The sequence below is a fragment of the Rana temporaria genome, chromosome 1 (assembly GCF_905171775.1).
Source record: "Rana temporaria chromosome 1, aRanTem1.1, whole genome shotgun sequence".
In the NCBI taxonomy this organism is placed as follows: Eukaryota; Metazoa; Chordata; class Amphibia; order Anura; family Ranidae; genus Rana; species Rana temporaria.
In genome coordinates, this window is record NC_053489.1 from 446,467,402 (window position 1) to 446,490,571 (window position 23,170).

A 23,170-nucleotide genomic window follows, 5' to 3' on the forward strand; every position below is an offset into this window, starting at 1 on the left:
ATCGGCCTTAACTGAGAAAAAAAATAGTTTTTTTTAAAAAAATTGGGATATTTATTATAGCAACAAGTAAAAAAAATATATATTTTTTTTAAATTGTTGCTCTTTTTTTGTTTATAGCGCAAAAAATAAAAACCGCAGAGGTGATCAAATACCACCAAAAGAAAGCTCTATTTGTGGGGAAAAAAGGACGCCAATTTTGTTTGGGAGCCATGTCGCACGACCGCGCAATTGTCAGTTAAAGCGACGCAGTGCCGGACGCTGAGATTTCGCCTGGGAACGAAGGGGGTTTATGTGCCCAGTAAGCAAGTGGTTAAGCGGAAGTTCCATTTTTAAATAACCGTTTTTTTTTTGTGCTATTCATATTGTCTGCTTACACTCTCAGCTGTGATGTTTTCAGGTCTGGTTTGGAAGCTGTACCTCTTCTTGTGCGCCAGTGTGTTGCTATTCATCCTGCTGTTGTATTTAGCATTTTGGGTGCTCTACCAGTGCATATGACCTATAGATTTAAAGTCATTGCAAAGCTTTCTTTTCCAACAAAAATGTTATACTTAGCTGCTCCGTGCAATTCTTTTGCATGGAGCAGCCGCATCCTCCTCTTCTGTGATCGGTCCTCCCGCCAGCATTCCTGACTCGCCCTTGCTGAGTGAACTGTAGAAAGCCACTTATTGGGGCACTCATACATACTCGATCCTGAGCCAAGCTGTCTATTCAGACACACACCCCCTACCCCAATGGCTCCCGCTGCTCTGAGCCAAGCCTGTGAGGCAGAGAAGAGGGTAGAAGAGCTGCTGTAGGATGTACACAGCGCTAGATCCAGATTGGGCTTAGGTAAATATTAAGGAGGGGCTGGTAGTGCTTCTATTAAAAGTTTTTTTTACCTTAATGTAGAGAATGCATTAAGGTAGAAAAAACTTTTACCTTTACAACCACTTTAAGACCTAGTTTACACTTTCAGTCCAGTTTTACCGCCCCCTTCCTCAACTTTACACATCGGTTGGAGAGGGCTGTACACATGCTGTGGCAAGCATTATACCCCTAGCGCAGTGTTTCTCAATTCTAGTCCTCAAGGCACACCAACAGTTCATGTTTTCAGGATTTTCCGGAAATGAAACAGCTGTGGTAATTACTAAGGCAGTGAAACTGATCAAATCACCAGTGCAAAATAATGGAAAGCTTGAAAACGTGACCTGTTGGTGCGCCTTGAGGACTGGAGTTGAGAAGCACTGATCTAGCGTAAACACGACCTATTCAGGTTGTGGTGTGATGGTGTTTACTAAACAGGTGGTAGGGAGGTTATATATCGCTTACCAGCCACCAGTCATGGTGAATCACTTTTCAAAGGGGGTGGCAAGGGCTGTTGCAAGTGTAAACAACAATAATTTTACACCAATTCCAGTCACCTACCATCTGAGATTGTAGGTGGACCTTTTTTACTATATAGTTTACATACATGAGGCAGCTCTTGAGTGGAACTCCCTATATGTACACGGTTTAATAAGAGATTCTACTGTAGTGTAAATTTTATGTATGGCATTCAGGTGTGGTAATGCAGCAGCAGGGTGGCTTCAGGCAAAAAGCATCATTTTATAATGTTTTATGGTGCTCAGTATTTGTGACTCCTGGACCTTGATTGGTGAGCCGACCTTTCATTAAAGCGGATCTCCACCCTAAAGTGGAACTTCCGCTCATCGGAACCCTCCCCCACTCCGTTGGCACATTTGACACCTTTCAGTCGGGAGGGGGGTGTGGATACCTGTCAAAGACAGGTATTTGCACCCACTTCCGGGAGTCCTCACTGCGGGGATTCTGCGGGTAGTGCGTCACTTCCCGCCGGTTGTGTTCTGGGAAACACTCGGCTCCCAGAACACAACGGGGACCAGTGAGGACAGCGCTGCTACACTCGCGCATGCACCGTAGGGAATCAGACAGTGAAGCCGGAGCGCTTCACTTCCTGATTCCCTCACCGAGGATGGCGGTGGGGGCAGCAGAGTGATGAGCGATTGCTCGTCCTCTGCTGCCGACAGCGCTGGTCCCAGGACAGGTAAGTGTCCTAATATTAAAAGTCAGCCGCTGCAGTATTTGTAGCTGCTGGCTTTTAATATATTTTTTTTTCGGCGGAGATCCGCTTTTACTTATATTGATGCTGTGAATTTTTTGCTTGTTAAACTTTATTGGTAATAGATTGCTTGGCCCAGAAGTGTCCAAACTTTTTTCAGAGAGGACCAGATTTAAAGAAGTGAGGGCCGACCATTTTGCCTGAACCATTAAAATTTGGTCTACCGTATTTGCCGGCGTATAAGAGGACCCCCTATTTTTCCAGTGAAAAGTTAGGTTTTGGGCTATACTCGCCGTATAAGACTACCCCCTTCTGAGGCAACACCATTTAAAAAAAACATCAGACTTAACATCAGATTTTATTTCAACACAGTAATTTTAATGAAAACGGTTGACTTGCTGGTACTTAAAATCCTCTTCATGTTCATCCTCTGACATCAGAAGTTCATCAATAACATCTTGTGTTACATTTGTAAGACAGTTATCATATGGATCTAATTCCACATCAGATGGTGTGGCTTCAGCTTCGGCTTACCCTTCATCTTGCCACAAGTACTCGTCCTCCATACCATCCAATGAATTTGATATGCCACACTTCTTGAAAGACTTGATTACTTTTTCTGCATCAATATCATTCCAAGGTTTTATGACAAACTTGCACAAAACATCCAACTGTGGAGCACGCATGTTTCCTCCTTTTGTAAATGACTTTTCGCCGCTAACCATCCACTCATTCCACTGTTCTCGAATGCAATCCTTAAATGGCTTGTTTAGGCACACATCCAGTGGCTGTACCAACAATGTCAATCCTTCAGGCCGGATTCACACTAGTGCGGTGCGAATTTCAGCTCTCTTATCTCTGCAGAGAGATAAGAAAACAGTTCAGCAGATCAGTTTCGTTTTAGATGCAAATCTGGAGACCTGGGAGAGGGGAGGGGGAGGGGGGAAGTGTATTGAGCTGAATGAGAGAAATCCTGAAGAGAAATTAACACATGTGCGAATCAGATGCGTACCCATAGAAGATGATGGGCCTGAATTCGCACCTGAGCCGCAGCGCAATGCCTAGAAAACGCACATGTTTCGGCAATGCGCAGTGCGAAAGCATCGCACATCTGTGAACCAGCCTCATTAAAAACAATGTATTTTATAATGTTATGCGAATTGTATGCGGTTTACCAATTCGCATAGGTGTGAACCCGGCCTTAGGAATAACTGCTGCATCTGTGTTCATTCTTGTCAGCCTTTCCTTTGTGCTGGGAGTTAAATGAGCCCTGAACATATCCCACACCAGTAGGCTACGTTCTTGACGAAGTCCACCTGGTCGTCTACTCCATACATTTTCAAGCCATAGCTTTATCTCTTCTTCATCCATCCAGCCTTTTTCATTCACATGTACAAAAACTCCAACAGGGAACTTGATTTTCGGCATTGTTTTTCTTTTGAAAATAATCATGGGTCTTAGTTTGGCACCACCAGCTGTACATGCTAGTACAACTGTAAAACTGGACTTCTCATGTCCTGTTTTAATTAACACGGTTTTGGCACCTTTTGAATTGACTGTCTTATTTCCAACCATATCGAAATTCATAGGTATCTTATCCATATATCCGATCTGACTTAACGCATAACTGTGTTTCTTGTGCTGTTGTATTACTTAGCCATGGAAATTACTTACTTTGCCGTCGAGATCTGCAGGTAATTTTTGTGCAATTTTGGTCTTTTGCCTCAGTACCAGATCATGCCTTTCCAAGAACCTAGTACACCAGGATACAGTGGCCTTAAATCCTTTGCTGTTATCTGGGTGAGATTTGGCCCACTGAAGTGCAACAATTCGTATGCTGTTTCATGTCACTACAAAACCATTTTGACGATGCTCATGCACTGTGTCTGCTACCTGCCTTTCGAGTTCTGGCCAATGTGGGTGCCTCTTCTTAATGCACACTTAGCCCTTGGCATACACTTTAATGCATCTTCCTTTTCTTTCCAGGCTCGGACCATATTTTCTGTTACTCCATATTGTCTTGCAGCAACGCAGTTATGTTCCTTGGCAAAGTTTAATACTTTGAGCTTAAAACTGGCTTTATGTTTCCTTCTCCTTGCTGGAGCCCTGTCTATCAGCCATTTCTGAAATCTGTCTGGTGTTGTAATCTCTCAGGTATTACGGTATCCCTTTTATGGAATCAAAAAGGAAACTGGTGAACTACAAGTCCCAGAGATCCAGCATATGATGCTTTGTTACCGTATGTACAGTAGCGCCAGGTACACACAGTATATGATGCTTTGATCTACAGTGACTGCACTTCCAAGTGCACTTTTAGTGTACTTTCAGTGCAATTTCAAGTGCAGTTTGCACTTGTAGTGCAAAGTGGATTTGCCTTTGCTAAATAACCCCACAATGATCACAAGCACAATGCCAAGTAAACTCTTAATTGGTTTCAAAGAGAAAATAAAGCTGCTGAAATGGCCCAGCCAATCACCTGACTTGAATACAATAGAAAAGCTATGGAAAAAACGGAAGTTTAGAGTTCATAGAAGAGGCCCACGGAACCTTGAAGACACAAACACACTTTTGTTACCTGTAAAATAGCAGTGTTAGAACTGACCTTTTGCCAGAGCCCATGCTGTCAAACACTGCTTTATTTAACATATATCGTATTTATCGGGGTATAGCGCGCTCCCGCGTATAGCGTGCACCCCTAAAATTGCCCCGAATTCCTGTGGAAAAAGTTTTTTTTGTACTTACAGTTTTGGTGTCTTGCGCGGCGGCCTCGTCGCGTCCGGCTTCGGGTGTCCTCTTTGTCGGGTCCGGCATCCTAATGCGGCATCCTTCCCGCTCGTTTCCCACGCCGAGTTTGAATACTGCGCCGACATATACAGAGCGCAGTACACTCGTGTATCGTCGGGCAGGCTCGGCAACTCTCGCACTGACGTCCTGTACGTCCAGGACGTCAGCGCAAGAGTACCCGAGACTGCCCGACAATACACGAGTGTACTGCGCTCGGTATATGTCGGCGCAGTATTCAAACTCGGCGCGGGAAAGCGGGTATCGGCGTATACCGCGCACCCACGATTTTTCCCTGATTTTCAGGGCAAAAAAGTGTGCGGTATACGCCGATAAATACGGTACTTCTCGCCCTCCAAGTCTACTAGATAACCAACAATTCTGGGGATTTCTATATTTAGATTTTTTTTGACCCACAGCAATAGCTGCTACTTTCCTTTTGACCTTTACATCATTGTAGGATACAACAGTGACATGTCGGAAGAAACCCAGTGAGAGTTGATGAGATCCCAGATCAGCGCATCTGAACGTTTTATTTTCCCAGCAGACTTCAGAGAACTCGTAAACAGAGGACTATTTGACAGTCCCAACGGAAAGTATTTACCCTGCTCTTTCACAGGTGACAAAGGTTCTAAGCATTATTTTTCACAAGGTATTCATCACATAGTAAAAAGAAACCCCCCCCAAAAAACTAAAGCATAAAGTTTAAGAAAACTTTTATGAAGGTACCTATAAAAATACACTTCATAGCATCTCATTCTGCAGCAGAGCTGCACTGTTCAAAGGATCTTCACATTTAGAACTCCCAGAAGTTAGTGTAAAGGTTCTTTGAGTAGTGTAGCTTTGCTGCAGGTTGAGGTCTGAGATTGCATGGATCATGCTATTCCTAAATCCCCAATGTGTTGACATTGAGGACCATTCCATAGTGTGACCGATCTTACCCCTCATAATATCATCTAAAAGTCATAGATCTTGGGCATATTATACTACTTGAACGTCTCCTCAAAATGATGCCTCACACAATCCAACAGTCCCCCACACATAGCCCTAGGGTACGGTGCCCATGTTGGAACCGACTGAAACTAGGTCCTTTACAGTATCTCACATTGTATCACCTGATGCCCTTTTTGGCGCGTTTGTTGGGCAAACCCATCACATTTGAATACATTAGACATACAGAGTGGGTGACTTCCTCTCCCATTATTCTCCTGGTGTCTCCTATCGGGAGGGCACATACACACAAAAGGTGACAGCAGTGATTTTTTTTTAAACTTACTGTATGTTGGAATCTGGTCATTGTGACACACGTACCCAACTCTCTGCTGAAGAACTGAACCAGTTCACAAAAGTGTTTAACAATGAGTACAGCCTCCCCATCATCACATAGTAAGGTTATATTTAGAACTATGCACACAGTATATACTTAAAGCGGATGTGCCATGGGAACAAAATATTAAAAGCCAGCAGCTACAAATACTGCAGCTGCTGACTTTTAATATTAGGACACTTACCTGTCCTGGAGTCCAGCGCCGATCGCAGCAGAGCACGAGCGATCGCTCGTCACTCTGCTGCTCCCCCCGCCATCCACGCTGAGGGAACCAGGAAGTGAAGCGCTGCGGCTTCACTGCCCGGTTCCCTACGGCGCATGCGCGAGTCGCGCTGCGCCCGCCGATTGGCTCACACGCTGTGTGCTGGGAGCCGAGTGTTCCCAGCACACAACGGGCGACAGACGGGATGTGACGGAATGCCCGTCTTTCGCCCGTATCGTGTGGCCGGAAGTGGGTGCAAATACCTGTCTTTAGACAGGTGTCTGCACCCCCCTCCCCCCTGAAAGGTGTCAAATGTGACACCGGAGGGGGGGAGGGTTCCGATCAGCGGGACTCCACTTTAGGGTGGAGGACCGCTTTAAGGATATGGTTGGGTGGTAGTCGGAAGTATAATTTTTAACAGACAATTGGTATATACAAATTGTACTCCAAGTGCAGTTTCACACAGGGGCAACCCGACTTACAGCGTGACTTTGTAAGGCGACTTCCGCAAGACTTAAAGTTGCCTCCAGGACAGGCGACTTTGTTTGTGGCCAATCACAGAATAATCAGCTCTGTGGGAGAGAGGGGTTTGCCTGGGTAAACAATTTTTTTCCCTGTAAAGTTGCTAAGATGGAGATCCGACTTCTGAGGCGACTTCCATTGAAATCTATGGGTACAAGTTGCCTAGAAGTCGCCTTGAAGTAGTACAGGAACCTTTTCTGAAGTTGGAGCGACTTCAGTAGTGTACATTAAGACGTTTCTCAGTGACTAACATGGGATTACTGATGTCAAGCGACTTGAGGTCTGACAAGTCGGATCCCAAGTCGCTGTAGTGTGAACCGACACTAAGCCCAGGTTCACACTGGGTACGATTTCCTTCGATTTGAGATGCGATTTCACATGTGAAATCGCATCTCAAATCGGCGGCATTTGCCACCAATTGTCGGAAATGACACTGTCCTAATCGGTGCAACGCCGCATCTGCGGCGCTGCACCGATTTTAAAAAGTAGTTCATGTACTACTTTTTGCGATTTCGGGCCGCGATTTACATAGACATCTGTGCAGAAACCTGCACAGATGTCTCATAAATCGCGGCCGAAATCGGGACTGCCGGCGGGAGTGAAATCGTGCGAGTTCAGCTGAACTCGCAGGGCTTCACTCCCGCAGCCCAGTGTGAACCAGGGCTAAAAGTCCAATTTTTGTCTTCGTTTTGGTTATTGTTTTTCTATAATCCTTTTGTTTTTCTCACTATGACTCTGAGTGACCTTGAAACAATGTAGGTGATAGTAACAAGATTACTAGGATAGGTAACGAATACATGTAGACAGAATGTGGAAAACTACAAAGGAATGTATGCAAGTAAAAATATCCATCCAGCCTATCAGTATAACACAAATTCAGGAGGGTGCCTCTATGAAATTTTGGTGTGGGATGTTTTCTGAACAGCTATGAAACCGTATGACTTAACATTTATTTTGCGGAGCAAGGTAATTACTGCATACTTTGCATTCCTGAGCCCAGCCCAGTTTTGGTTTCTCTTCATCTAGTTGCACAACGTAGTACTTCACAGGATCATTATGTTATACTCTTTTGGCAAAGTCTTTTTGTTATTACTGATATTTGTCTTGTTCATTTGGGGATGTCAGAATGTTAGTTTTGCTTTAACAAAAACTGATAAAAATCGCATTTCATGGTTCTGCTGATGTGAGCTTAAAGAGGAAGTAAACTCTCTTGTAGAAAAAAAAAAGACAACCTGCAAGACAAAGGCATAATGAGCTAGTGTGCATAGCATACTAGGTCAATTTGAAAAGTACTTACCTGCGATTGAAGCCCCTGCAGCGGCCCTCGTTCGACGCCTCCTCCGATGCCGCAATGATACTTGGAGTGACTTACGGGTATCGCTGCTCCGGCACTGTGACTGGCCGGAGCAGCGTTGACATCACTCCCGCGCATGCCACCACTAACGGCATGCTCAATGAGCCTGCGCCCATTGTCTACGGCGCATGCTCCGTAGGCATCGGTGCCGATATTCTTTGCAAATATCTCCCAAACCTTTTAGGTTTGGGAGATATTTCTTGCACCTAAAGGTAAGCCTTAGAGGAGTCGTAAATACATTTATTTATTTTTTGCTGAAATGACTGTTTACAGGGTATAGAGACATTAATAGTTAACTGATTCCTTTTAAAAAAACAATTAAAAATAGATAAAAATCAATCATATAATGTACCTGTAGTTTTCTAGTTTCGTTTTTGCATGTTGTTTCCTGCCTCTGCTGTACAGAGCCAATACAGGGCAGTGATGGTTTGGAAAACGAAACTGATTGGTGTTGAGGGGTTTTAGACACACAGTAATCACACCTCCTTGATTAGTGACCACAGAGAGAAAGCTCACAGTACTGTGGTTATCAGGAAACAGACAACCAGGAAGTGTGGAGATCAGAGAAGAATTACAGCAACTTGAGAGCAAAAACGAACAATGAGGACATGAAAACAGCACTGCATTAAGGTAAAGGAAGCTATTAAGATTTAAAAAAAAATTCCTTTGCAAACCCTTTAATCTAGGCTTACCTGTAGGTTAAAGTGGTTGCAAAGGGTTTACAACCACTTTAAGGCCTGTCAAATCGCATCTCCAATCGGCGGCAATTGTCGGCAATGGCACCGTCCTAATCTGCGGCGCTGCACCGATTTCAAAAAGTCGTTCCTGTACTACTTTTTGCACTTTCGGCCCGCGATTTACATTGACATCTGTGCAGAAACCTGTCTCTGAAATCACGGCCGAAATTGGGACTGCCAGTGGGAGTGAAATTGTGCGAGTTCAGCTGAACTCGCACGGCTTCACTCCCGCAGCCCAGTGTGAACCTGGGCTAAAGCCGTGTTAAACCCAAAACCAAAAATTTAATATTGCAGATTAGATGTGGTGGCTGCTGCATTGGTTTTCTTTTTTAGACATTTTCACCTGTTGATCTAGCCAGTAACACATCTCATGTATTGAAGTGCCTCCACTCCACTGGTGTAATAAGCACAGGGGGCACAGCAGACAGCAGCATTGTCAGTCTGGGGTGGGGAGGATAGGGTTAACTTTACTAGCACAGGGCTTGACAAATTTGCTTTGAGTCTAGAAGCCATCTAAAAAAGATAGGAGACAGGGTTTTTTTTTGTTTACTAACAAAGCTTTATTTTCAACAACACTTTAACTCTGTGTTCCTTTTTCTATCATTTTAATTTTTTTATGTTAACCACTTGCCTACCGGGCACTTTCAACCCCTTCCTGCCCCGTCAATTTTCAGCTTTCAGCGCTATCGCACTTTGAATGACAATTGTGTGGTCATGCAACACTTTACCCAAATTTAATTTCTATCATTTTCTTATGAGACAGAGCGTTTATTTGGTGGTATATAATCATCCCTGGGGTTTTAATTTTTTGTTAAACTAATGAAAAAAAAACAAATTTCGATTTTTTTTTTTTCTTACTTTCTATTCAAAAATTTTGCAAATAATTTTTCTTCACTGAAGAGGCTGCACTGATGGTCAGGGTACTGATTATCAGTGTAAATGTGCCTGTCAGAACTGTCGGTTACAGGCTGTCCTCACACTGTGACAGCATGTGAGAAAAGGACTGCCGATAACTGGCAAGTCTGTTTACAATGTGATCAGCTGTGATTGGACACAGCTGTTTACATAGTGAAGGGCTACTGTGATTGGCCTTTTACCTTGATTTGTGATCAGCTGTGTCCAAAGGCATGCCTGGGGGGGGGTTCTGGTAAGACACCAATAGACCCCCCCCCCCAGAACTAACCGATCGCGTGGTCGGCAACCAGCTGCCCAGCACCCGGAACTGCATGTCCTAGGCATCGGACAATAGGAATTGCTCACCTGGAAATGGGCTGACTAAAGCCCAGGTGCCAAGATGCAGTTTTCAGTTGCCATGGCAACCTGGTGCCTGGGATTTGTTGAGCCCTGCACTAGCAGATTTAAATACACTAACAAAATGAAGCCAAACTCCAGCTCACACTTTATAATCAGTTACAACAATCATTTTTTTTTTTGGAAAAAAGTTTTACATGGATAAATAAAAGCTGATTATTCCAAACTCCCCCTGCCAGTGTTTAAATGATTTGTCTCATCCATGTAAACTGATAAATCTGGAAGAAAACTTGTTCTTTTGAAAAACAGACTTGCTGGTCAGATGGAAGCAATCCAGCGCCTCCGCAGCCACCAAGTTCGAAATCCCCCCCGCTAACCCAGAAGCAATGTGTAAAAAATAATTTCTGGTTACCCCTTTGACTTTCCACGGCCAGGAAATAATCAATTCATTGGAGCACAGGTGAGACAACTTGTGTTTTTTAGACCCCCGGATGTCTTATTAAAGGGTAAGTTTACCTGTGTATACTTTTTTCTTATTTTCAGCTGCTCTATGCACCAATATAGCATTCCTGTACTTTTTTGCAAAAATATCAAAGCTTTCCATTAAATCTACAGTGACTTACTTTTCTTGGCCTAATCCAGTGTTTCTCAATTCCAGTCCTCAGGCCCCCCCAACAGGTTAGGTTTTCAGGATTTCCATTATTTTGCACAGGTGATTTGATCAGTTTCACTGCCTTAGTAATCACCACAGCCTTTTCATCTGAGGGAAATCCTGAAAACCTGACCTGTTGGGGGGGCCTGAGGACTGGAATTGAGAAACACTGGCCTAATCCATGTTTCCAGATGTTGCCATTCGTAATGTCTTTCTTCCTTCTCAAACTTTAGGTCATGACACAGGAAGGAGTTGCCCAGCTGACCTCATTAGCACACAGCCTACATCATCCACCCACCCATTCCCAGGTGCACGTTGTTTGAATGCAATCAATCAGTGATCACCCTTCTCACTAAATACACAATATACAATCAGATTGCACAGTGTATGGCCATGTTTATACACCTAAAATTACTAGTTGTGCTTTCAGTGCCATTAATTGTTAAGGGCACACCAAACACACATTTTGCCATGTGAAATGAGGGGCAAATGCTGCAAAATGCACAATAAAAAAACACAACCCACAAAATGCCAAAATGTCCCATTAACCATATGTAGTGCAGCCAATTGAAATCAGCAGGCTGCCCTATGCGTGTCACGCGGAAAACGAGCCACAAAATCTAAGCTCCGACTATGCTAGATGTGAATCGAGCCTGAAAGTGAAATTGGTTCTGTAACACAAGAACAATGAGGTTCCATTCACATCTGTGTGTTTTCTTGCATTTTAGAAATGAGCTGCACCAAAAATCGCAGTAAAAAATGCACCATTCAGGTGGATGGGTTGCTCTATGTGTGATGAGGGAAAATGTTCCGAAACGCCTTCCTATTTTGAAAAAACATGTGGGAATGTGAGTTCCTGCTATGCAGAGTTGTGAACAGGGCTTGACAGCTGAGTGTTTCTGTTCACTCCCTCCTTTGTACTTTCTATAAAGATGGCCATACACTATGCAGTCTGATTGTGTATTTAGTGAGAAGGGTGATTGATTGCATTTAAAAAACGTGCAGCTGGGAGTGGGAGGGTGGAGGATGTGTGCTAATGAGGTCAGCTGGTCAACTCCTTCCTTTGTCATGACCTATAGTCTGATCAGGAGGAAAGACATTAGAAACGTCTGGAAACGTGGATTAGGACAAGAAAAGTAAGTGACTCTAGATTTAATGGAAAGCTTCACATTTTTAGCAAAACAAGTACATTAATGCTATATTGGTGCATAGGGGAGCTGGAATGCAAAAACAAAAGTGTACGAAGGTGAACTTACCCTTTTACCCGCGTAAGGACCGCTGCACGACAAAATACGTTGGCAGAGCGGCATAAGCACGTACAGGTATGTTGCCTTTAAGAGCCCAGCCATGGGTCAGGCGCGCGCCGCCACGTTCGCCACCCGGGCCTGAACTCCGTGATCATGCCCATGGGACCCGCGGACCCGATCGCCGCCAGTGTCCCGCGATCGGGTCACAGAGCTGAAGAACGGGAAGAGGTAAGTGTAAACAAACCTTTCCCTGTTCTTTCTAGTTTCAGTGATCGTCTGTTCCCTGTCATAGGGAACGACGATCAGTGACGTGTCACGCCAGGCCACACCCCCCTACAGTAAGAATCACACACTAGGGCACACTTAACCCCTACAGCGCCACCTATGGGTTAACCCCTTCACTGCCAGTGTCATTTTTGCAGTAATCAGTGCATTTTTATAGCACTGTATATATGTAGAAGAATACGTATCGGCCTAAACTGAGGATTTTTTTATATATATATATATATATATATATATATATATATATATATATATATATATATATATATATATATATATATATATATATATATATATATTTTTTTTGGGGGATATTTATTATAGCAAAAAGTAAAAAATATAGAATTTTTTTTTTCAAAATTGTTGCTCTATTTTTGTTTATAGCGCAAAAAAATAAAAACCGCAGAGGTGAGCAAATACAACCAAAAGAAAGCTCTATTTGTGGGGAAAAAAAGGACGCCAATTTGGTTTTGGAGCCACGTCGGTTAAAGCGGCTCAGTGCCGAATTGCAAAAAGGGGCAAGGTCCTTAACCTGCATAATGGTCCGGGGCTTAACCGGTTAAACAAGGATGTGCTAAACAGGCTCCTGGCATCCTCGTTATTAGCTGATGATGCCATTGGAAGGTCATAATGCTGCACAATGAAAACCCATGTATAATTAAAAGGCAACTTCATCCACCCGTCGGCTTGTATACAATTTTTGGGATGCTTTTAGGAATTTTGCCTGGCCACCCTGGTTGAAAAAAAGCTGATCTAGGGTGTCTTCTTTCAGAAAATATCTAATGTTTGAGGGTTTTATGTAATCTCCAGGCCTAAAACGGCTCTGGCAGCGAAAGGGTTAAAGGAGAAGTTCACCTTCAGGAACATGTTGCATGTTCCAGCTGTAAGATTTGTTAGTTAAAAAAAAATGTCTCCTAACTTATTTAGCTGGCTCTTAGATTCAAAGCAAACAAGTGAAGCCTTGGATTAGTTGTTTCAGCCTTAATAAGAACTGCGTAAATAGAGTTTTATGTGACAGTCCGTTGTGAAAAGAAGTTTCCATGTGTCTCATCTGCGACCTTGTGTGTGTGTGTGTGTGTGTGTGTGTTTTTTCTTTTTACATAACCCTGGTTTGAGCTCTATAAACTGTTATATAATACACTTTGCCGAGGTGTTTGGCTAAGCGCTTTTTGTTTTGTCGTCAGTAAAAACTTCCTTGAATTTGTAGGAGGGAGTATTTGTACAGCCACTGGAAATGTGGACTTTGTTTTGCAGATAATTAGGTCTTCAGTAAGTAACAGATGAAAGTACAGGTCAGCCAGCAGGGTTCCATTTTTCTGTGGATCAATATGTCTCCACCACATTAGCAATCAATGTGCAGAGCAGCAGGGAGTCCAGGAAAACATTAACAGGCTAACAATGTGCACCCCAGTAGATGCTAGCGCAGAGACTTGTAAAGATTGGCTGCTGCAATTCTCTCAGTAACAAAGTTACACTATTGCACATCATTGCTACTGCATTTTCTATGCAGAAAACTAGGCTCCCCAGCCTAAATACAGATGGAGTGTGTAGTGTTTCTTGTCAGTTATGTTGATGAACTAGAATGCAGGTATGCAATCTTTTAAAATGTTAAGGGCCGGTGCACATCACATGCAGTCCAGTGCATTTTTATTTATTTTTTGCATCAGAAACGCATGCATAGTAGGATATATGTTTTCCAATGGCATAGTTTAAACCAGTGCGGTCAATTCTAGTGCATTCCAGTTCCAAAAAAAAGTAGAACATGCTGCATGTTTATTGTACTGGAACGCGGTAAAACACATTCCTGATGCTTTCCACCACATTTTTTCCCCCTCACCTTAAAGTGGTAGTAAAGACTTTACTACCACTTTTACCTAAGGTAAGGCTTACCTGTAGGTATAAAGAATATCTCCTAAACCTGTATGGTTTAGGAGATATTCCCCTCACAATGCGCCGCTGATTGTAGCAGCGCATGCGCAGCGGGGATCCTCGGCTAAAGGGCCAGCAGCCGCCGGACCTTGCCGTAATGAAATCTCCCGTGCGCATGCATGCGCACATGAGTGACGACATCGCCGCTCCAGCCAATCACATCGCTGGAGCGGCGATACCTGGAAGACACGCCGAGGCAAGATGACATCTCGCTCGGCGTGGACCAGGTAAGTTCTCTACACCTCGTTTTAAGGTAAGTATTTCATAATGAGCTAGTATGCGGGGCATACTAGCTCATTATGGCTTTTGTCTTGCAGGTGTAAAAAAAAGAAAAATATTGTGGGTATACAACCGCTTTAAATAGGGATATGTGCCTTAAGTGTGTTCCAATGCATTTTTGATGCGTTTTACCATGTTTCAGTACAGTTCAGTGCAGAAAAAATACAGCAGCATGTTCTACTTTTTTTTACTGGAACTGACTGCGCTGTTGTGAACTATACCATTGGAAACCATATAACCTACAATTCATGCGTTTCTGATGCAGAAAAAAAAACTGAACTGGACTACATGTGGTGTGAACTGGCCCTTAAAGCGGAGTCCCAACCCCCCTTGACGAAAAAATTTAAAGTCACATAATGTAGCTGCTGACTTTAAATAATAGGACACTTACCTGTGCTGGAATCCAGCGATGCTGCTACTGCCATTCGTAGTAAGGGAACCCAGCAATGAAGCCAAGCGGCTTCACAGCCGGTTCCCTGCTGCGAATGCACGCTGTGCTCTTTTTCTGGCCCGATGACAGAGGGGCTGAACTTCTGACCTACCTCACGGCAGCGAGGTTTGATGGAAGTGGGGACAGGTACCTGTCAAAAACAGGTAGCCACTCCCCTCCCTCCCGAAAGCTGCCAAATGTGGCACTGAAGGGGAGGGGAGACAGATAAGTGGAGCTTCCACTTTTGGGTGGAACTCCGCTTTAATGTGAAGAAAAAATGTGCTGGAAAGCATCAAAAACGCATCGGAAACAGATCAAAAAAGTGCATGCAGAAACCCATCAGCCATGTTTCATTGATAGAAAAAGAAAACATCGCGCTACCCCTTAACCAAGTGAAAACTAAAATCAAAAATCACCATTAAGAGTGTCATGCCGCGTACACACGGTCGTTTTTCGGCATGAAAAAAAACTAAGTTTTTAAAAATGTAATTTAAAATCATGGTGTGTGGGCTTCACATCGTTTTTTTGGCTTCTTAAAATGTCGTTTTTCGGGTTGTAACAGACAAAAAAGCGCGAATCGTCTTTTACTAACAAGGAATCGGCTAAAAGCAGCCCAAAGGCGAATAGAACTTCCCCTTCAGAGTGCCGTTGTACGTCACTGCGCTTTTTTTCATCATTTTTTAAAAACGATGGTGTGTGGGCAACATCGTTTTTAATGATGAAGTTGGAAAAACGTTTTTTTTTCATGCCGAAAAACGACCGTGTGCACGTGGCATTAAAGGAACAAAATAGTGATATGTAGATGTGTGACCAATGACTTATGATAACATGTCAAATGTGTCACTATTAAAAGAATAAGTAGTGGAAAACATCAATTGCCATAAAAATCACATACCAAACAACAAACATGTGTCAATAGTGATATGTTGCAGAAAACAAAAAAAATGGCATAGAAATCGGTATATATGAATACTATATTAAAAAATATACAAAATTATAGTCCACAAATGCTATGTCAATATACTGTACACCCGTGTTCTGTGCAAAGATCCAAAATTTTATGAAAAACAGCGTGTCCACACAAAAAGTGATGAATCCTCCACCAGTGAATAATGATGGCTCCTTACCGACTTGCCTTGATCCCTTATGACAGGGGATCGTTAAGCACGTATAATTAGAAGTCTCACTCCCACAATGCAGATCAGGAAAAATCAATCTTAAATCAGTGGATCTCATCCAGCGTGAAGTTGCAGATCACCAGTATAAGTACCCAACATGTAAAAGATAATGACAGCTCCACATAGCGCATTAAAAGTATAAAAAATGTATTAATAAAAGTTGTATTGTACTTACAACATAGCAGAAAAATAATGCCTTAATCTGGTGTGCCGGCCGGTACACAAATTCCAGACACCCGTCCTGCTGGGGGATCGTATTGTAGCTAGAGGTGACAACAGCGCACCGCTGTCGTCAGCTATGTTTCATTGCCTGCACAGCCTCTAAAGCAGTGGTCTCAAAGTACCGGCCCGCGGGCCATTTGCGGCCCGCGGACCAGTTATAAATGGCCCCCAGGCAGGGCAGAAGTGGGGGGAGCTGGCGCTATTTGGTGGTGAGCCGTTGGTATTACAAGTTATTACCACCAGATGTGAGCTGGCGCCATCTGGTGGTGGCCGTTGGTATTAAAAGTTAAGCATTACAAGTTAAACAGCAATTCTAATGTCATTTTACACTATTTTCACTGCCATCTTCTTCCCTCTAATTAGAACCCCCAAACATTATATATATTTTTTATCCTAACACCTTAGAGAATAAAATGGCGATCGTTGCAATACTTTCTGTTACGCCGTATTTGCGCAGCGGTATTACAAGCGCACTTTTTTGGGAAAAAATTACACTTTTTTTAATTAAAAAATAAGACAACAGTAAAGTTATCCCCATTTTTCTAAATATTATGAAAGATAATGTTACGCCGAGTAAATTCATACCCAACATGTCACGCTTCAAAATTGCGCCCGCTTGTGGAATGCCGACAAACTTTTTTACCCTTTAAAATCTTCATAGGCGACGTTTAAAAAAATCTACAGGTTGCATGTTTTAAGTTAGAGGAGGTCTAACGATAGAATTATTGCTCTCGCTCTACCAATCGCGGCGATACCTCACAGGTGTGGTTTGAACACCGTTTACATATGCGGGCGCTGCTCGCATATGCGTTCGCTTCTGCACGCAAGCTCGTCGGGACGGGGTGCGTTTTCTGGCTCCTAACTTTTTTTAGCTGGCTCCTAGATTACAAGCAAATTTGTCAAACCCTGACTTACACCAGTGCAGGTGGTAATAATGCGCTCGCTGACACCAGTGCTGGGGGTTAATGTGTTCGCTGACACCAGTACTGTTGTTTTTGAAGTTTGAAAGTTTGCATGCGGCCCCCCATGGCATATGAAAACTTGTCTTGTGGCCCTCAGGTAATTTGAGTTTGAGACCCCTGCTCTAAAGCAATCTGTGGAGTATGAAGGGAGTACTTTGGCAATTCTGGCCGTGACGGGGACCCTTTTATCTTTTTCAGCCAAGGAAGCTGCCATCTTAACCTCTGTTTGATCTTCAACTTCCATTGTGCTCAGTTATGATACCAACCATTTAATGGTTTGACAGTTTGGTTGAGAGCACAACCAACGTGACAGTTAGCAATCCCAGCATGTTTTTTGAAACCGTTAAATCGATGGGTTTAGGTCCGCCTCCAGCAAGAAAACATACGTGTCGCTCATAATAAAGCAGAAATAATCTCAGTGATTTTAACGGTTTCAGATCAAACAGAGGCTAAGACCCCATACACACTATTAGATTTTCTGCAGATTTTTGTCTTCAAATTTACCAAAACCATGTAGTACAAGGGCCTACCTGATTGCATATAAATTGAAACTCTTAAAGTTTGACCTCATATTATATGGTATTGGTAAATCTGAAGACAAAAATCCACAGAAAATCTAATAGTGCGTATGGGGTCTAAGATGGAAGCTTCCTTGGCTGAAAAGGATAGGAGGGTTTAGTTCCACTTTAACTAACCAGCATCTTAAGCCTTGTACCCACGATCCGACTTTTCTGATGGAAATTGTGTGTTGACAGCCTGTTGGTGGAAAATCCATTTGTATGCTCCATCGAACAATTGTAAATTTTTTTGCATACAAATGTTGGATGGCAGCCTTTTAAAATTTTCCATGGACAACGGTCTGTTGTCGGATCTTCCGATCGTGTGTACGCAAGTCCCTCGGAAGCAATGCTCACCAAACACAACATTAGCAGAAGGTGCCCAAAGGGTGGCACTAAAGAGCTGAAAAACCATGTAGTACGTAACTATGTTCGTGTTTGTTGGCTGACAATTGTGTGCCGTTTGTATGCAAGACAAGTTCCTGGCCAACGCCCTTCAGACAAAAGTCTGAGGCTTTGTCTGTGGAAAATCCGATCGTGTGTACGAGGCTTTACCGTTGTTTCTGCTGGAGAGTTTAAAATGAAGCAAGGATTTTGTCTGGCTGCTATCCACGACAAGAAACGTCAAACTCTTCACTGATAAGCCCCTTTTTCGTTTTTTGATTATAAGCAAATAACTTTTATATGTAATACATTTTCATCAAAGAATAACAGTTTTTCTTGCATGTCTCTTTGCTACTTAGGTCAAGCTCATTCTTCCTTTAGAGCACATTTCTGTTTGGTCACAGCATTGCATGTTTATATTCAGCATCATTTTCTAATGCTAAATCCATAGATTCTCTCCATTTAGAAATATTGTTGCGTAAATGCCAAGAATATAAATTTGTTTTTTCCAAATATCTATTTCAGACTGTGCTGTAAATGTTCATAAAAACTGCAAGACATTACTTCCTGAATGTACCGGTAGCAAGTCAAAGGTAATTTATTATATCTTTTCTTATTCTCTTATGTCTGTATTTGGTGGCAGCAGATTTTGTGAAGAAAGTTAAATGGGCCTTTAGCAGTATATCTGCTGCAAGCATACACACTCCGTGGAAGTTATCTTCACAGAATCAAAAAAATCCTTTAGGGCAAAATAAATTTAGAGATCAGTGGAACATCTGGCTTAATACATGAGGCTGTGCTGCACCCCATCTAGGTGGCTCAATGTGGTATGCTCTAATAGGTTTTCCTGACAGAAGCTGATCATAAAAAAAATTATTTTCCTTATACAGTTATTAGCTTATTAAAGAGGAAGTAAACCCTGATTGGTGTTACTTCCTCTTTGTTTCCCTGCAAAGGTAAAGCATAATGGGCTACTATGCATCGCATACACATGAGTTATACTGCTGCCTCCAGGAGGATTTGGACAATAACAAATAAGGGAAAAAATGGAAAATGGAAATTGCCACTACCTGCTTTTCAGCCTCAGTAAGGCCCTTTGACTTAAAGCGAAGTTCCACCCTAAAGTGGAACTTGCATAGTTACATAGTTAGTCAGGTTTAAAAAAGACACAAGTCCATCAAGTTCAACCATAAGAAATAAAATATTAATATCATACAATCACATATACCCAATTCTATACCCACAGTTGATCCAGAGGAAGGCAAAAAACCCCAGCAGAGCATGATCCAATTTGCTACAGCAGGGGGAAAAAAAATCCTTCCTGATCCCCCATCCTCTAACTTCCGCTCATTGGACTCCCCCCCCCCCCCCCCCCCTCCGGTGCCACAATAGGCACCTTTCAGTGGGGAGGGGGTGCAGATACCTGTATAATATTTGTATTTGCACCCACTTCCGGGGGGAGATAGCCGCAGAATCTGACTATGGTGGGGGACTCCAGATAGGGGGCTCTGGTAGGGTCTTGGTTCAACAAAGCGGTGTACAAGTTCATTGCCAGGTCAAAGCATCCTATGGTGGCTGTGGCAAACACTTTGTTAGCTCTGTGGAATCCCTGCTTTATGATATTGGTGGTTTCTTGGGATCACTACTCTCTGTGTACCCCACTTAAATCATCTTCAAAGAAAAGAACTGGAAGCAGGGGGTGTTGTTCTCATACATCCAGACTTTATACACAGACTTAATTCGCCTGCTTGCTGACACCCTGTGGCTTCAGTCGATCATTTCAAGCCTTTTGTCTTAGGGTCCAGTTTTGCATTCTACTTCTCATGGTTGTTGAATGTTGAAGCCCAGGTGCTGAGAGACAGAAGCCTTGCCAAATTTGGCAAGCTGTGCTGTGTGTTATTGGACACACACAGCTGACTCAGGAGGGAGCACGCATGAATGCCCCCATAGCAAGTGCTTGCTATGGGGGCACTCGGCATGGGGGAGGAGAGAACAGCACTGACTGGGGATTCCAGAATAGGAGGATCAGGGCTTCTCTGTGTAAAACCATTGCACAAGTACATGAGTACAGACCAAAAGTTTGGACACACCTTCTCATTCAAAGAGTTTTCTTTATTTTCATGACTATGAAAATTGTAGATTCACACTGAAGGCATCACAACTATGAATTAACACATGTGGAATTATACATAACAAAAAAGTGTGAAACAACTGAAAATATATTTCATATTCTAGGTTCTTCAAATTAGCCACCTTTTGCAGCAGACACATCTCTAGAACTGTTAAGAGGAGACTGTGTGAATCAGGTCTTCATGGTAGAATATCTGCTAGGAAACCACTGCTAAAGAAAGGCAACAAGCAGAATAGACTTGTTTGGGCTAAAGAACACAAGGAATGGACATTAGACCAGTGGAAATCTGTGCTTTGGTCTGATGAGTCCAAACTTGAGATCTTTGGTTCCAACCCCCGTGTCTTTGTGCGACGCAGAAAAGGTGAACGGATGGACTCTACATGCCTGGTTCCCACCGTGAAGCATGGAGGAGGAGGTGTGATGGTGTGGGGGTGCTTTTATGGTGACACTGTTGGGGATTTATTCAAAATTGAAGGCATACTGAACCAGCATGGCTACCACAGCATCTTGCAGCGGCATGCTATTCCATCCGGTTTGCATTTAGTTGGACCATCATTTATTTTTCAACAGGACAATGACCCCAAACACACCTCCAGGCTGTGTAAGGGCTATTTGACCAAGAAGGAGAGTGATGGGGTGCTGCGCCAGGTGACTACCTCTTGAAGCTCATCAAGAGAATGCCAAGAGTGTGCCAAGCAGTAATCAAAGCAAGAGGTGGCTAATTTGAAGAACCTAGAATATGAAATATATTTTCAGTTGTTTCACACTTTTTTGTTCTGTATAATTCCACATGTGGTAATTCATAGTTTTGATGCCTTCAGTGTGAATCTACAATTTCTTTCTCGTACATCACGGGACACAGAGCGGCATATTCATTACTATGTGGGTTATATGGAGTACCTTCAGGTGATGGACACTGGCAATCTCAAACAGGAAGTGCCCCTCCCTATATAACCCCCTCCCATAGGAGGAGTACCTCAGTTTTTTCGCCAGTGTCTTAGGTGTTGGTCATGGTTTAGCTTACCTCCACATCCTTGGGATTAAGGTGGGCTAACCGGTTCTGTCCAAAGGCCTCAGTGCTAAAGTGGTCAGCAACCGGACCCCAACCCATTGGGGTGTAGCCCATAATGCTTTCTGTTCAGAGAGCTGGACCCTGGGCCCAGAACTTAGAAACCTTTGGGGGCCTAATGTTTCTGTTGCCAGGGTGCTATATGGGCCCAGGACAGTGGCTCCTTCATAGGAACCCAGGGCCTGAAGGTCTAGACGCCACCCACGGAGATGGGGGAAGATTGGACCTCTTGCTGTGCAAAAGTCCTGCGGCATGGAGCAGGTAAGTATTTGGGGAGCTTGCGGAACTTGGTTCTTAGCAGGTTCCCTACAGGGGGTGCACAGGGGGACAGGCCTGGGTATGCTCTGCATTGGCAAGGAATCACTATGTCTATGACAGAGACAGGATGATTCAATCTTTTTTCCCCAGTAATATGTGACCTCCCTGGTAAGTGTTGCTTAGCTGGGCTGCTGGCGCTAGGTGTGGGATCTCTGTAAGAGGGGAGTCTTTTTCCCATGCTAAAAGGAGGTCTGTGACCTACCTAAAGGGCTTACCTGCCTGGGTGCCTGCGCTGCTCCGTCCTCCTCCATGTGTGATGGCCCCCGCCGACGGGCGCGCGCGTGCCCGAGATATAAACAATTTTCGCGCCGTTTCCGTGGTGGGGGCGCGTCCCTGTGGGCGACGAATCACAAATAAAGGAAGGGGAGGTCCTTCCATTAGCTGCCAAGAGCTCAGTGTCATTCTGAGCTAGAGGAGAGGAGGACACGCCGAGGACACCCAGTGGCGAAAGGAAGAATTGCAGTTTTTCTAAGGACTGTCAAACCTACAGATAGGTTTTCTTTTCCTTTTTTCAGCAGATGGCTATTGGCAATACTTAGTGGGAGACAGAGTGGTTTCTTTTCCTCTTCAGAAAAAAAAAGAAAAGAAAAAGAAGAAAAAGAGAAGAAGGGAAAGAACTGCTGATCTCCCTTCTCAGTTTGGGCGTTAGTCTCTATCGCTCCCAAACCGACAGATCCCCTTAGCTACGTCTGTGGCTGGGTGATAGCAGGTGTACCTCGGTATTGTACCATGCCTTCTGGGTCAGAGGGTACAAAGGGTGGGGATTCCCCCGCAAAATCCGAGGGCTCAGACACGGCTATGCCGCTGCTCTCCCCACAGGACATATCAGGGCACGCCTTGATGGGACCTGGGGGATCTGGTGCTGGGGCTGATCCAGGTCAGTCCAACCCCGGCTTTGTCACTGAGAGAGTTCTTGCTGTTTCTTTAGGTGAACTAGAGAAAAGAATGGCAAAAAGGATAGCTAAGGCTATATCGGGTAGAAAGCGGACTAGGTCTCCGTCACCCGAGCAAGAACCCTCAGACACAGAAATCCTTTCCCTAGGGGAATTGGATAGACTTGACGCTTTGGACCAGGGTGGTTCAGAGATCGAGGATCTGGATACTGAGGGGTCTGGTTCAGCCTCCCAAGGGGAAAGTTTGTGGGTTCAGGCCTTAACGGACATGGTCCATGAGGCATTTAAGTTACCCATACCAGAACCTCAAGTATCGGCGGTTTCAGCTTTAGGCTCTTTAAGAACGCCTCAAAGCAACGCAGTTTTCCCGATCCATCCTCTACTCGAGGAGGTCATGTTTCAGGATT

The 23,170-nt window shown here is 43.7% G+C and overlaps 1 protein-coding gene across 2 annotated transcripts in view; it reads left to right on the forward strand.

Moving 5' to 3' along the window:
* The window catches only part of ARHGEF18 (Rho/Rac guanine nucleotide exchange factor 18), a 139,233-nt gene that overhangs the window by 19,703 nt on the left and 96,360 nt on the right, over window positions 1–23,170 (forward strand). For both annotated transcript variants that reach the window (XM_040327062.1, XM_040327070.1), the window contains exon 2: window positions 18,878–18,945. In XM_040327062.1, coding sequence (XP_040182996.1) covers window positions 18,878–18,945 — 68 coding nt within the window. The remainder of the gene's footprint in view (window positions 1–18,877; window positions 18,946–23,170) is intronic.